General features: G+C 41.2%; 3 protein-coding genes across 16 annotated transcripts in view; 2 read left to right on the top strand and 1 right to left on the bottom strand.

Moving 5' to 3' along the window:
* The window catches only part of hspg2 (heparan sulfate proteoglycan 2), a 111,885-nt gene extending 107,957 nt beyond the window's left edge, over nucleotides 1-3,928 (top strand). For all 11 annotated transcript variants that reach the window (XM_087147081.1, XM_087147083.1, XM_022234768.2 and 8 more), the window contains one exon: nucleotides 12-3,928. In XM_087147081.1, the coding sequence (XP_087003207.1) occupies nucleotides 12-178 (167 nt within the window). In that variant the 3' untranslated portion in view covers nucleotides 179-3,928. The remainder of the gene's footprint in view (nucleotides 1-11) is intronic.
* Nucleotides 3,898-11,087, bottom strand: LOC110979183 (general transcription factor IIH subunit 2-like). Its single transcript, XM_022234775.2, has 16 exons — nucleotides 10,976-11,087; nucleotides 10,601-10,731; nucleotides 9,673-9,787; nucleotides 9,166-9,252; nucleotides 8,985-9,035; nucleotides 8,706-8,760; nucleotides 8,287-8,392; nucleotides 7,805-7,895; nucleotides 7,456-7,543; nucleotides 7,282-7,358; nucleotides 7,099-7,129; nucleotides 6,873-6,936; nucleotides 6,517-6,620; nucleotides 6,131-6,239; nucleotides 5,582-5,621; nucleotides 3,898-4,862 (listed from the first exon to the last, which is right to left on the bottom strand). The coding sequence occupies exons 2-16, from the start codon at nucleotides 10,657-10,659 to the stop codon at nucleotides 4,716-4,718; spliced, it is 1,224 nt and encodes a 407-aa protein (XP_022090467.2). The 5' UTR covers nucleotides 10,660-10,731; nucleotides 10,976-11,087; the 3' UTR covers nucleotides 3,898-4,715.
* A 523-nt stretch (nucleotides 11,088-11,610) lies between these two features.
* LOC110978958 (segment polarity protein dishevelled homolog DVL-3-like) overlaps nucleotides 11,611-13,728 on the top strand; it is a 64,067-nt gene continuing 61,949 nt past the window's right edge. For 2 of the 4 annotated variants that reach the window (XM_087147155.1, XM_087147153.1), the window contains exon 1: nucleotides 11,611-11,902. In XM_087147155.1, the coding sequence (XP_087003281.1) occupies nucleotides 11,742-11,902 (161 nt within the window). In that variant the 5' untranslated portion in view covers nucleotides 11,611-11,741. The remainder of the gene's footprint in view (nucleotides 11,903-13,728) is intronic. The other 2 variants (XM_087147154.1, XM_087147156.1) reach the window with 1 other exon arrangement.

The following is a 13,728-nucleotide window of genomic DNA, read 5'->3' as shown; positions in this document are numbered from 1 at the left end:
CTCTCACTAAGGTGGAGCGCCGGATGCCCAAAAACTGACCGGCAAGAAGTACGTCAGCGGCGTGGAGGGCTGCATCGCCGACCTGCGGATTAGCAAGGAAGGTTACGCCGGGGTGACCCACGTTAACCTCTGGGACACACTGGTGGATGCAGTCAACGTCCTGGACTGCCCCAACTGATGTCACCTTGCCCCTTCGTTCACAGATTGTCTCTTGCATTAGCCCTATGCTTTCCTTGTTGCCTTCCTTTGTAATAGAGGAGAAAGTGTTAGTTTTGAAGTGTGGAATACAAAGTGAAATTTGCTTCTTGAAGGGAATTTTTTTACCCAGCATAAGAGCTTTTAGAGTTACAGGAGTTGGGGTCAGATTTTCTTCAAAATGAGGACAAGTTATTTTTTCACACTCAATGACACCACCTTTCTTTTCTGGATTCTTAAAAGTATGTTAGTTTGATAAAAAGGGTTTTCTGTCAAACATGTTCCAAAATGCCGTTTGTATATTAATGCCCCGTTATCAATAGCATGGGCATCATGACGGGAGAAAGAAGGGGGCGCCTTGTCCCTCCCTCCTTCGCCCCACCCCCTTAAAAAAATGAGGAAAAGTTAAAGAAGCGGGGAAGCAAACGGAAATGGAGTAAAGGGAGTGAAAATTACCGCATTGCTTGGAAATACCTCCAAAATGACTTCTTCCACTGTTGATGTTTATACCAGTTGCCTGCTGATAAATACTGTGACCCCTCATTCAAATTAGTGATGCCCTAGTCTTGGTTCAAGACGTTAGTGCTTGATAGCAGACACCGTGCATAGTGCGCCCCCAACGACTCATTAGACTGTGCGGAAGTAAAAACTAGTTGTGCGAGGGCGCTCTTCAACAGAAATAAAACAACTATCGATCACTGACGTCTTGGGACAAGACTAGTGATGCCCATGATCGGTAGTGCGTGGACTCGCAGTTACAATCAGTCATCTATTTTGCACTTCAAGTCCTTTGCCACGAGGCCTTTTTGGTCTTTTTAATTTTTTTATAAGGTGTGGTCTGGCGCCCTTGTGCCAATTACTTAGATTCCAGAAAAGAAATGGTCAAAACAGTGAATTTAACGGCATTTAGAAGAGGCTCCTCATGTATATTTTGATATATTTCTTACATATATCAAGATCTGTTCATATATTTTTCTACTGAAACCACGGTACCTTCTATTCAAAACTGCGCCCTCCTGTGGCGACTATATTATCAAGGGCACAAATCAGTCGCAGTGGATCAACTCGTCAAAATTAGGCCATTGTTAACATGTCTAAGTTCAAGCCTGCTCCAAGGCAACTCATTTAAGTCTGTTGCTCAATGTTGTATATCCTAGGTATGTTGTATTTTTAAGTTGGAATGGTAACAGTCTGAAAGTAACCAGACTTGTTGCAAACAAATTCTTTGTGTGCCTGGCAAAAGATCGTAATCACGCTTACGCCCTTTTGCTGGGAAGCATGATCACAATGGAAACAAATGTTCTTGGTAAAAGGGCGTAAGAAACACACTCTCTTTATTTAGTAAAAACGGATAAAATTTACTACAAAATCAACACAGGCTGTACAAACAGCAACCTGTGAACAACTTATCAAATGATTTGGGTAATGTTTAAAAAGTTTGTGCAAAGAAATCTTCATTTTTCATTAAAATGAAACAGTTGCATACTTTCGTCCTTTGCTGGGAAAAGTTTTTTTTTGCAGTGATCATGCTTGGCAGCAAAAGGGCTTTGGGCTTATGTACTTGTTCCAGGCACCCAACAAATTGTAGTGTTACTGCCTGTGGTGTTCTAGGTGCATTACAAGATAAACGGCTGGGCAGAGTCTAAGTAAGTTAGATGAGCTTAATAGAGAAGATAGTGAGCTCTTTGTCTGTAGCCTTAACCTCCAGCTTTCATTCAGAATGGTGCTATATTTTGTATGTAAAGTTTTAAACCAGCTCAACATCATGTACATCCAAGTATTGTTTACAGATTTCTGTTTTATTTGTGATTTTTTTTCTTTGCTGTGGGTTGGCAAGGAAGTAAAGGGGGAAACAGCTTCACAGAATGAGACTATGATTTGATTGGCTTGTCCATTCAAGAGATTGCCAATGAGTGGCCAATTCGAATCAGGCATGACCAGTGGCTAAACCGTCTCACTCCATGACAGGGTGCTTTTATATCTTGGGGAAACTGGCAACTGTGTAAGGAGTAATCTTGACTCTTCAATTCACTGCTGTAAATTATGTATGGGGGTAACGTTTGGTTTATATAGTCATTACGGGATTGGGCAGAAAAAAGTAGTTATACATTTGCAGTTTATATTTTAATTTTCATTTTTAATCTCGGTGTACTTGTTTTACGTTATAAAGACACTGGTGTCAAGTTGCATATTGTTTCTGTCATGATTTTCATTTTTAGAGGTTAAAATTAGCCATGTAGCTAGCCTGTACTGCATACTTGTGGAAACATTTATCCAGATTATACATAATTGTAGGCGATGTGACAGGCTAGCTATAAGCAGGGGCGGAGCTAGGCAACTATCAGCAGGAGTAAGTACCTGGATAGATTTTCAGTGTGTCAAACCCAGAGGGTGCAGAAAATAGTGTAAAAGTTCATTTGACCTTTGACCCTCAGTGGCCCCAGATCTGCCTAACTGACACTGCTTTATACAGGAATTAGACAGAAAATGGAAGTGAAATGTTTGTTTACAAGTCACAAGAGTTTGTTTATAATTGCATAATATGAAAGGTGCTCATTGACATATTTTGTAAATTCTAATTTTAATACCGATTGAAATGGATTTGCTGCATGTAACGTATACCAGTGTAGACTAGTGCAAATGTCACAGTTCACCCCCTTTCCCTTTCATCTGAATAGATCCTTCCACCCTCCTACCCTAGAATGCGGACTTTGGATTTGACCATTATCCATGGAGGGGGTGGCCATTTTGGTGGAAGGGATATTAAACAATAAAATATGTTGTGTTATAAGCGATAAGAATTACATGGCGGTGTGGTGAAATTTTAGTAAGAGGATAAATCTGTTTTTAAGGAGTTCAAATATTTATGTAGAGTAACAAGATGCAGATAATAATGGCTCTGGTGCTGTATTTTGCACGTTCCTTTTTTTTTTAAATATGCGTATAAATTGTCCTGTCATACCTAGGCACCAAATATTTATTGCCTGTAGACTTTAGCCTTTCTTATAAATAGTACTATCATTGTCCTTTGCCTTGAACTACTGTCTTTTTTTTGCAGAAGTTTTTACATGAGTTAGAAAAGTGAGATGTTGGGCTAGCGACTGAGACTCAAGTTTTCACTCAAACGTGCGAATGAACAGCAGAGTTGCTTTTTTTTAATGTGCTTGTGCAACGGAGGAAAAACGCGACATTGCCTCGGAGGCTTTTCGCGCCTTTCTATCCAGTGCGCATCATGGAGGTCTTTTTTTCCTTAAGACACCAGCACAGCAGCGTAATCTATGAAGTGACAAGAGTTATTTTGGTATAGAGTGCAAAAATGTCAAAATATCACCAGGTGACTGTTGTGTCTACATTTACCATGGCTCACGGCGTTGTTAGATTTCCATGTACACGTGATCACGTTCCCAACACTTTTGCCAGAACCAAAATTTTGTTAACATAATCTTTCGAGGATATTTTGCAGAACTTGGTCACTAGAATAGTTAGAGCAGTGTGACTCTCTGATTTGATCGTAACTTCATGGCTCAATGTCAGAAGCAAGCCATGCACGTTATAATTTTATGGACCACTTGGAAATATTTCTGCCACCACTATTCTATCTCAGTGCATACCATTTTATGAAGAGAAACAAAGATCCGATTCGACAATTATTTTACACCAATGAAACTTCAGCACACAAGAAATGAATTTTAAACAAAAGTCCTTAGTCAATAAAAATGTATTTGAAACACAATGGTGTTAGTTTGCTGTTAGTCTATTGTTTAGCAAAATATCAGAATATAAGCTTTACATCAAATGCAGAGTTCTACTGAGCGATTGAATTTTTGTTACTAAGGAAAATTTAACCCTAAAAGAGGCGGGGAATCTACACCCTTCCCTCAATAGTTTCTCCAGTATCATTACCAAGCAGTTTCTAACGTGCTGAGCCTGCGGGAGATTTTCTAAGTAACATCTTGCGGTCCTTCTGACATGAATTTTGTGAAAACCAGACGTGGCGTTCTGGTGCTCTGCACATTTTTTCCAACACGAGTCAACCAAAAATCTGTACTTTTTCCCACTGACCTACTCAATGCACGTGGGCCAACATGCATACAGCCATGAACTTCAAATAACAATACATGAAAACTCTATGTCGTATTGAATTGAAACTTCACATTTGTACTGAGGATAAACATCTTTAGATCCACGCATGCTGTGTTTCAAACCGATCAGGTGTGCGACAGCCGAGTTCTCAGGGGGCTAACTGGGCTGTGAAAAGGTCAAAAAGAACCTGGCTCTTTTCGGGTTTAAAGCCCTCCTCTGCTGGCAGAAGCCAGGCAAACCTCACCCGTGATCCTTTTGGAGGGTTTTCCTAGCAAGGTTTCTGTGAAGTTTGTCTCCGGCTCTGACGGGATTCAGCTCAAGCCTCGTCTGAAGGCCATAGAAGTACTGAAATGCATACGTGACGGGCCAACTTCAAGATGTGGCGTTGCACCCTGACGATTTTTTTTTCTCAGTGAGGTTTTTTGTTTTTCCACTTTTCACCTCTTGAGGTGATGCGCCCCGGAGCCTCTCCTGGACAGCTCGGACCTTGTGCTTGCACACCCAGGGCACGAATGCAGGGACTCGTGTATGAACAGGTCACAATCCAGGCAGAAGAGATGGTCACATGTAGAGCATTGGAACACCTGTGGAAGTAAAAAACAGAACAAAAAAAAAATCTGTGTTTTAAAAAAAGTTGACTCTATGCAGCTGTAGGCCAGGCATTCACATTCAGGAACTCTTCTACGTGGTCAAATATAGGTCTCGGTATTCTTCAAATTGAAGGATTCTTAACCAGTTAATGTCAAATTTTCTGATCCAAAAAAGCTGCTGGGGTGGGTTTTTTTTAGCTGCAAATTCTTCAACCTTGCAGTTGCACTTTGACCCAACAAAAAAACGACGCATTAGCACGCCAACCGTGAAAATGAAAAAAGAATTCTTAAATGAGTGTACAAATCTCTGTGGAACAAACAAAGAAAATTATGTGTGTTTGCACGTGATCCGGCATCAAGTGGTGAAGTCTTCAAGTACTGAAAGTAAACACAGGAACGTTCAAAAATAGTCTGGTTTCCCTGGTGTAGTCATTACAGTGATCTGTGTTTTGACTATTGGGAATCAGACGATATGAACATTTGCATCACTGCAGCTTAACTCAACAGTTCATCGGTGGCTCCATCTTTGAAACTTGTAAATGGTCAAAATAAATTCTCTTATCCTTTAGATCGATGTCTCTGTGGCCAAAGTAATTCAGACACATTGAGCCGGTATTGTCGGTCTGAAAGCCAGAACATGAGGCCAAGGACAGAGGCAAAAACCGGAGTTGGAGAAACGACTCTTAATCTATAAGCTTTGAAATTCTACTCACTGTGTCGTCCTTGAGTTGACTTTGGCATGCAAAACAGAAGCTACGAGAGAAGAAAAAGGGAGATAGTAAGTCAATAAAAGGTTACCATCGGTGGCTGGCTTTCCAAAAAATTCAGCCGAAAGAAAGAGGAATGCACCAGTTATACTTTGACACCTCGCAGCACTTCCCCCATGGTGATGAGAAAGTCTGGGTCTGATGCCTGATTGCCATATCCACCATTACCCTGGTGTCCATAAAGGTTTGTGCACATTCAAATGAAAATCTTTGATGTTTACTCTGTGCCATACACTCACAAAGCAGTGTTTGCTGACACTGCTTGTGAAGCACTTTGAGACTTGGCATAATTGAAAGCACTTGTACAGCTTGATATTGTCATAATTATTACTGGCGCCCCAACCAGAACTGTGGCGCTAGGTAACAAAGCGCCCTCTCGTGTGGGCACTCGAAGGTTACTGCGTGGGAAATCGGTGTACGTGTTTACATTCTTATACACTGAGGAAAGAATTGTCTTTTACAGGTGTGTTTCAATAGATGAAAGTGCGGGCTTACAGCGGATGGTCGGTGTAGAATGTCTCCCGCTGAACCTCAACAAAGTCTGCAAGCGGGAAAAGATGATGGAAGGAGCGAGCGAGGTGGGGGGCAGAGACTAACGTCAGAGCTGAGGGAGGGAGAAGAAATTCAGGTGACCTATGACACAGTTCATTCAATCAGCTTTTTGACTTAAAAAGTATCAAATATGCTGCGTGCAAATATCGGTCAATGACTGATATTCTGGCGGAGGAAGCAAGTTGGGCGGTGTCATGACAGTAGAAAGGGCCTTGATCACGAAAACAGTTACAAAATTGGGTCGAGGGCAACAAAGGCAGTTCCTCACCTTTACAGACAGAAAGTGACTATGAGACTGTTAAGGTTGGATAGAAAAACTGACAACCTACCACAGACTTTGCATTCGACAGGCAACTCGCAATACTTGCTTCGGCACTGGGGGCAGAAATAACCACTAGAACTGAACCCTGTGTGGTCTTTGGAATCCAGATGACTAGGAAAATGAAAAGTATAGGAAAATATGAAGTGACTGATGCAGAACGATGCAGGGCTGACACATTCAAGTTGATATTTTGAGTGGGCAACTATGTGACTTTACTTGTTGGCAGAATCAACACTGAAGTTTTTTCAAAGTATATTTTCTTACAAGAACACCAGCACCTTCCAATATCGGAAAAAGGCTGGTTCCACGCTCTGGAGAAATTCTCTTTGAAGTGTGTTTTTCTCTTTTTTTGTAAGTACATACCACATGCACACTGAAGGCTTCTCCGCTTTGTCCTTTTCGGTGTGCAACACATGCTGTGGAAAACCTTTTCAGGGAAAAAAAGTTATCAGAAGAGATGATGTAATTTTTTTCTACCACAAAAAAAATATCCTCTAGGTTGTAAGAAGTACTTGACCTTTTCAGTATTAAAATTAATGCTTTATGAGCAGTCATTGTGACAAGTGGCTGTTCTGGTTACTATACTTACCCATTCGGATGGGAGCCGGTTCCGTATTTGCCTTCGGGAAAAAAGGAACATGAAATGAACTGACATATTAATTAACTTTTAACAATGTACATTTGGGCCTTCTTAAATGTTTCAGTTTGAAACTGGAAAACTGACAAATTTGGTATGTTGTGAAAAGAAGAAAAATCTTTCTGGACTAGTCACCGTAGCTGGCGGAGGGTTGGTGTGCTCCTTGAGTAAGTCTCTGAAGTGGGTCTCGTCCAGGGGAATTCCGTAAGTCCCTGAATAGGTAAAAAGACGAAGATAAACCACACTGACTAGTGTGAGACTGTCTCGTTTGTAAATCTGTGGCTTCATTTTTATTACTTTCTCTTTTACCTTGGGTCAGCGTGCACAGCTTCCGGCAGATTCTGATCTCCGCCGCCAGACCAATCACAGAGCAGCGAATGTTGAGATCCTTCAGTGCCTAGCAACCCAACAAATCACAAATAATTCTCAAAAGTGCAAAGCCAGCATCAGTTGGTAAAGTACAGCTTTGATTTGAGCAACAAGTGGAATATAAAACATTGCATGGCTGTTATCATCCCCAGACGGGATTTTGCAGTTATAAAGATTTTTGAACTTGGACGTCATGAAAAAATGTAACTATAACTTACAATGACAGAATGTCACAAAAAGTCCAGGTGAGGTAAATACGTTTCTTTGATATTCCGTCATAATTGAATACCTTGATAGTAAGATGAATGTTTCCAGGATCGCATGTCACCAAACTTCCCATGACGACGAGAATTTCCCGACTAGCGTGGCTGGGCATGTGTCTGGAATTCGAACCAGGAAACGCACGACTGAGCATGATACAATGGAAATGTGGGGAGCATTCTTGATCCAGCCTAGCTAAATGCAACGAAATTCAACAGCTGTCGTGAGTCGTTGCATATTGCTGGACTTGGCAGTCAACACAAGTGGCAAGGTGCAGTTTATAGTTTTGTAATGCCAGAAGGCTGGTGTTCAATCCAATGCGCTGCCCTGCAACATAAAATCCACTGTTGCATTCTGTTGCATTTTTGTTGCATTACGCTGCATTCTTGGTTTTCTCGCTTCAGCTGTGTCAGATTTCGTTGTATTCAAGCCAGCGTATCGAGAAGGTGTGATCGGGGGTTACAGAAAGTGCACAAAACTGAATTCCTGAAAATAAAATTGGCTGTTTACCTGAGCGACAAGGCGGCCATATCCAAAGCATTCTGTAGAGATGGCTCCTTGGAGCACGGTTTGTCTTTGCATTTGTGTAAGGCAGCAATGTGTCGCTTGGGGTTCCCTGCAAAAACAAAGAAACAATAAATTCCTGAATCAACCAATAGTCATGAGTGTTTTTTTTCAAAGGGACCAATGAGACATTGGTAATTATTTGATGACTCAGCGTAAAATGGTAGTGTCTGAAATGGGCTTCCACGGCTACGTCTGTGGTCGGTATCTGCTGACGTGTTTACAACCAGCAAAGAATGTGACGTAGGATTCACACGTGGCCTGGTGAGGTTTACAAAAAATTATTTCCAGGGAGGAAATGAGCATTTGGCAGACATGTGACAGCCATAAATAATAAAACGCTTTCCGATTAAGTTCATTCTCACCTCCAAGTTCTGTGAGTTTCTCAGCTCTCATGTCGCTCGTTGTAATGAAGCCAATCTGTTCAAAGAAGTTCATAGGACGGAAAGTGTGTCGATTGAGGATGTTTAAATAGAAACTGATATTTTACTGGCTACTTCAAACAAAGGATTTGTCATCAAAAAGCATCCACAACACACGAGAAGAGAACTGAGCGACAAATACTGAAGCAGATTGCACTTTGTGAAAGGGGGCTAGGCTCAGGGGTGGGGCTTGGAAGCCAGAGAAATGAGGGGGGATCTCACCTGGCTGATTGGATTCTGGTCAAAATACTCTTCAACGAACATTTCCAACAACTGCAAAAAAAAAAAAAGCAAGTACATCATGGAAATCCCGATAAGCATGTGACCACAACTTTATACGGAACCATCATTTCCAAGATATCTGCTGTGATCTGAGAAGTGGCCTGTGGAATCTTCAGCTGACCTTGATAGTGCAGTGAAGACGGCTTGGTCTGAAGTCCGGATCTTCCATGGCACGCGACAGGTCAAGCACCACATACAGATGCCTCATCTGGAACAAGAAAAGTTGGGTTTTCAACAGTGTTGTGTTCAGTGAGAAACACAGTGCTCCGATTCCATACTTGACCTATTTTCAAATCAATCAATCATTCACCTAAGCTGGAATTTCTTGTAGGTGCAGATTCTTTAAATCTTAACCTTGTTTCCATCTTTGGCTTCTTGGAACTTCCACCCCCTCCCCCCGACCTTAGACCTTTAGCGCATTGGAAAGTCAATTCATAATAGAAAATTGACATGTATATTTTTATCCAGAGGCGGAAGTGTCGTCACTGAATTTGAACATTACAGACCTGAAAGTGGTCTTTATGTCTTGAGAAAAAGCCCAAGATAAACATGGGATTTAAAAGCACCTCCCCCCAAAACAAATGATCCTGAGGCATTCTCTCCAACATCTCATTCCTGTCTCCCTCACCATTCCCAGTCTGATGTTGGGTGGCCTGTCCAACAGCCGCCTCCGCTTGGCTCGGTGAATGATGTCGTCCACTGTCGTCTGAAGGGACCCATGCTCGTCCTCTCGAAGGGCCTCCCTAGAAATACATCACCGGGGGAAAGAGTGACCATCCCAAACAACTGGTCGATACAAGGAAGCTTGTCACTCACCAACACAGATATGATAGAAATGGTTGCAAATAAACAGTAGCAATACCTCTGATGTCATTTTGCCTATACGTTTGGGCCAAGATCAGTTGATTTTATCTTCTCTTTAATACATTAACAACACAATTATATTTTCTACGAATAAAACAAGAACACAAATGTGGAGAATCTTGACAACTTCTTATAGACACACTTAGGTCAAGTTCTAATACTATTCTATGGATTTGAAAATAACTCATCGTCTGATTATTCCACTTATTATTCAATATCAACAGCACTCCAGTGTTGTTATAAAGGGAACAGGTCAACTCGTACCTTGGACAACTCGTACCATCAACTCAACATAGCTTTCTCAGAGCTTATTATTTAATAAAAGAATGTTAATAGGGATGTCAAGTTGAAGTTGGTAAACGGTCGGGTTGTTCGACAAAGCCCTGTCACATAAACCGATGGTGCAAACGCCCGCGGCAGGCACTATGCAGAAAATCATGCTGGTGCTCAAGATCTCTTATGATTTATGAAGATTTTTTTCTTGATATGTTTGTCAATTCTGATCTTAAACACGGTGAAGAGGAAGAGCAAGAAAGGTACAACCGAATTGATAACACTAAAGGTACAAGTGGGCTTAACTCTAGATACGAGTTGGCCAAGGTACGAGTTGCCCATGGTACGAGTCATCCACGGTACAAGTTGGTTTGAAAGTGTTATAAATACGATTTAGGATACCTTTCTTATGAACTTACCATGTTTTTTCATAATCACCTTCCCAGGTGTAGGCCTTTTCATGTTCTTCATCAGCCATGATGAAATATTCCCCGGCCAAGATACACTTTTTCTAACCTCAAAGCTCCAACAAAAGCGAGCAAAGATGGTCCTGTAAAACCGAAAGGAAAGTGGTAAATGATGATCAATCATTGCTCGTGCGAAGTCATGGCGGAAATGCAGCAAAACCTCTCAACCAGTCAACGTGCCGTGATCTCCTGAAGTTCAACAAGTTCTTGATCATAGTCAAGTCCATCGCTTGCAATCACTGACAATACGTCAGAATTCAAACAATATTAACACGGGCACGACAGGAATTCAATTTGTCGAGGATATTTCAGCCAAAACAAACTTACCTAGCCCAGTCGATATTCTAACCTCACATGGGAGCCGCCATGTTGGTGTGTTGGACCCAACGGCTGTTTAAAAACTGATGACAAGAGGCGCTTGCTGCGGCATGCCGGCGGCCGTTTTTATAGGTCGTGACTTCGTGTTGTAATTTAGACTAGTAGTAGCCACAAAAATACTCGATTCGAAACCCGACCTTTGTTTTATTTCATTTTTAAATGCTACTTGTTTGATCAATATGTTTAGATATGGGAATATTTGGCATAAAAATAATTCCCAATGAATGCTTGAAAATCCACAAACACAACCGCAGAATGAGAAAGCGACATAGACCTGGAGGAGAGGGCGTAGCTCAAAAACGTTTTATTTCATGTACTTCTTTGTTTGTTTCACTGATAGTTTGGAATGATACTGAAATTTGAGCATGTTCTGCCAAACGCTGAACATCTTTGTTTCGTTATCATTATTGTTTGATTTACTTTTATCGATATATTTTTTTCCAACGGACAAGAAGTGTGGGGTACTTGCTCCAAATGAACAGAGGGAGACCAACCACTTAAATGAATGGCCCCGTATTTAAATATTCATGAGGCGTCTGAGGTCATGCGCGAATAGCTAGCTAGTCGCTGGTCTAGAGTCTAGAGAGATCCCCATTGAAAAACTACGACTGCCTGTGATAATGTGTGCTGTACTCGCAAAAGAATGTGGTGATCGGAGGTAAATTTTCTTGGAAGCTGGACTGGGATAATTTAGCCGATTTTCGGCTCTCCCAACATGGAGGAGACAAAAATCATTTACCACATAGATGATGAGGACACCCCGTACCTTGTGAAATTACCAATTCCTGCGGACCAAGTGACTTTAGGCGATTTCAAGAATGTTCTCAACCGGCCAAACTACAAATTCTTCTTCAAATCTATGGACGATGATTTCGGGTGAGTACGAATTTGTGAGCACAATATGACCGGAAGGCGTGTGGAATTTTCAGTTTTTCTTCGCTGATTGCCGCTTGACTTCAATTTTCTACCCGATGTGGTGATCTTAAATACTTTTAGATGCCCTGGGTGGTCTTAAAGATGGAAGTATGGGGCATATCAGCAAGAAATCAGCCCTCGATAGCCAGGATTTGGGTGATGAACTGATGAAAGTGGCCATATTTTTCTGTCCAAACAACGCGCTGGCTGCGCAGACTAGACCTGGTCCTGTGGCATGCCGTGGTCATTATGTCTCGTCTGCTGCTGTGCTGCAGTGCAATCCAAGAACGTCCTTAGTTCTAGTTGTGATCATGTCACGTTGTCATGTATCTCAGTTCTTGTCTTTGCATTCAATATTTTTTGCCCTTCTGAACAAATTGTGTCTTGGTATTGATGCAAATTACACTCTAGACTTTGTCATGTTTGTGACTTTTTTGGGAGGAACCCATATCAACTGGTATAAATTCGGGGCCTACTTCATTAAAAAAATGTAACAAGCCCTAGTAAGGGAAAACTCGTGGCTCACTTGTTTGTTCATGGGCTAGGCCTGTGTAACTCTGATGAAAACATGGATGTGTTCAAGAAATGTAGATTTTGGTCTTTTTGAAATGTTAAAATTTGTTTCTAAATTTCTCTCGCAGATTCTTTGAAAAAAGTTGTGAACCGATCATGGCAAACTGCACTTTGTCGACAACATTTTGTCTCAATACTGTTCACATTTCTTAAAATTAAGGCAGGAAAACACTTCTGTTGTTCACAGCTAGCTTGTAAAGAAATGCATGTATCTTGTGGGTCTTTCTGTTGTCTTAAACTTTAGAATTTTACAAACCTTACCAAAGCTCAATTCTTGTTGAGCCATACATAGAATGTTCATTAATCTTTTTGACAAATTGTTTATTATCATGGAAGATGTTCGGTTTGCCTGATGAGTGATAGCATGTGTTACGCTACATGACTTGTTCTGAATATCTGGAGGAACAAATGATCAATTTGCATGACCTCGGGGAAATTTCTTGAAGCAGAGTTCAATTTTCAGGGGCCATTGGCTCATAAAAACTGTAAGCAGAATGTGTTATTGTCGGCCCAACCGTCGAATATAAATGCACGTTGAAATCATCACTTTTAGACCCAGGTAGTTTTGCTAGACCCTCTCTGAGCCTCATAAAACTTAAAAGCCAGTGAAGCCTACAGGATTGCAATTCCAAATCTCAAAGGAGTAGTGGCCGAGTGCTGCATAATTTGTAACTGTGTTCTGATATTTTTCCTTCGGGTAAATTACTGTCAATTTCGTACATCTCATAGGAAGCACATTGATGAATGTACAGTGTGCACCAGTCCATTCATGTTCATGTATTGGTTTAGTGCAAGGCAGTTCTAGTTACATACATGTACCACGTGTCTCACACACAATAGCGCATGCTCATGACACAAAAGGACAACTTTCATTGTCAACCTACTGCAGTCATTTCAAAATGCAGTCAGTTAAAACTATATCCAGCAAGAAATGAGACAGAGGCATACCCCCCCCCGACATGTCCAATCCCTATACTTACTAGTTTTCTAACACATCCCCTATGTTTGAGAAAAATTCCCCAGATTCCAGTGAAACAATGACCAACATAAAGGCGGGGGGGGAGGGAGTTCTTTTCCTCTCATACATGTATGTATCTTGCTTCATATGGTTAAAAGGTTAAAAGCATAGCAGGTGTAGCTTTAGATTTCTAAAGAATGCTGAACCAGAAGATGTAAGCTGGAAATAAACAATGGACCAGTTACAAGGCATTGAT

Source organism: Acanthaster planci, linkage group LG16, assembly GCF_054643075.1.
Source record: "Acanthaster planci isolate LZ-2023a linkage group LG16, COTS_SCS, whole genome shotgun sequence".
In the NCBI taxonomy this organism is placed as follows: domain Eukaryota; kingdom Metazoa; phylum Echinodermata; class Asteroidea; order Valvatida; family Acanthasteridae; genus Acanthaster; species Acanthaster planci.
Note: the sequence above shows the minus strand (reverse complement) of the source record. Positions and strands in the feature narration are given on the sequence as shown.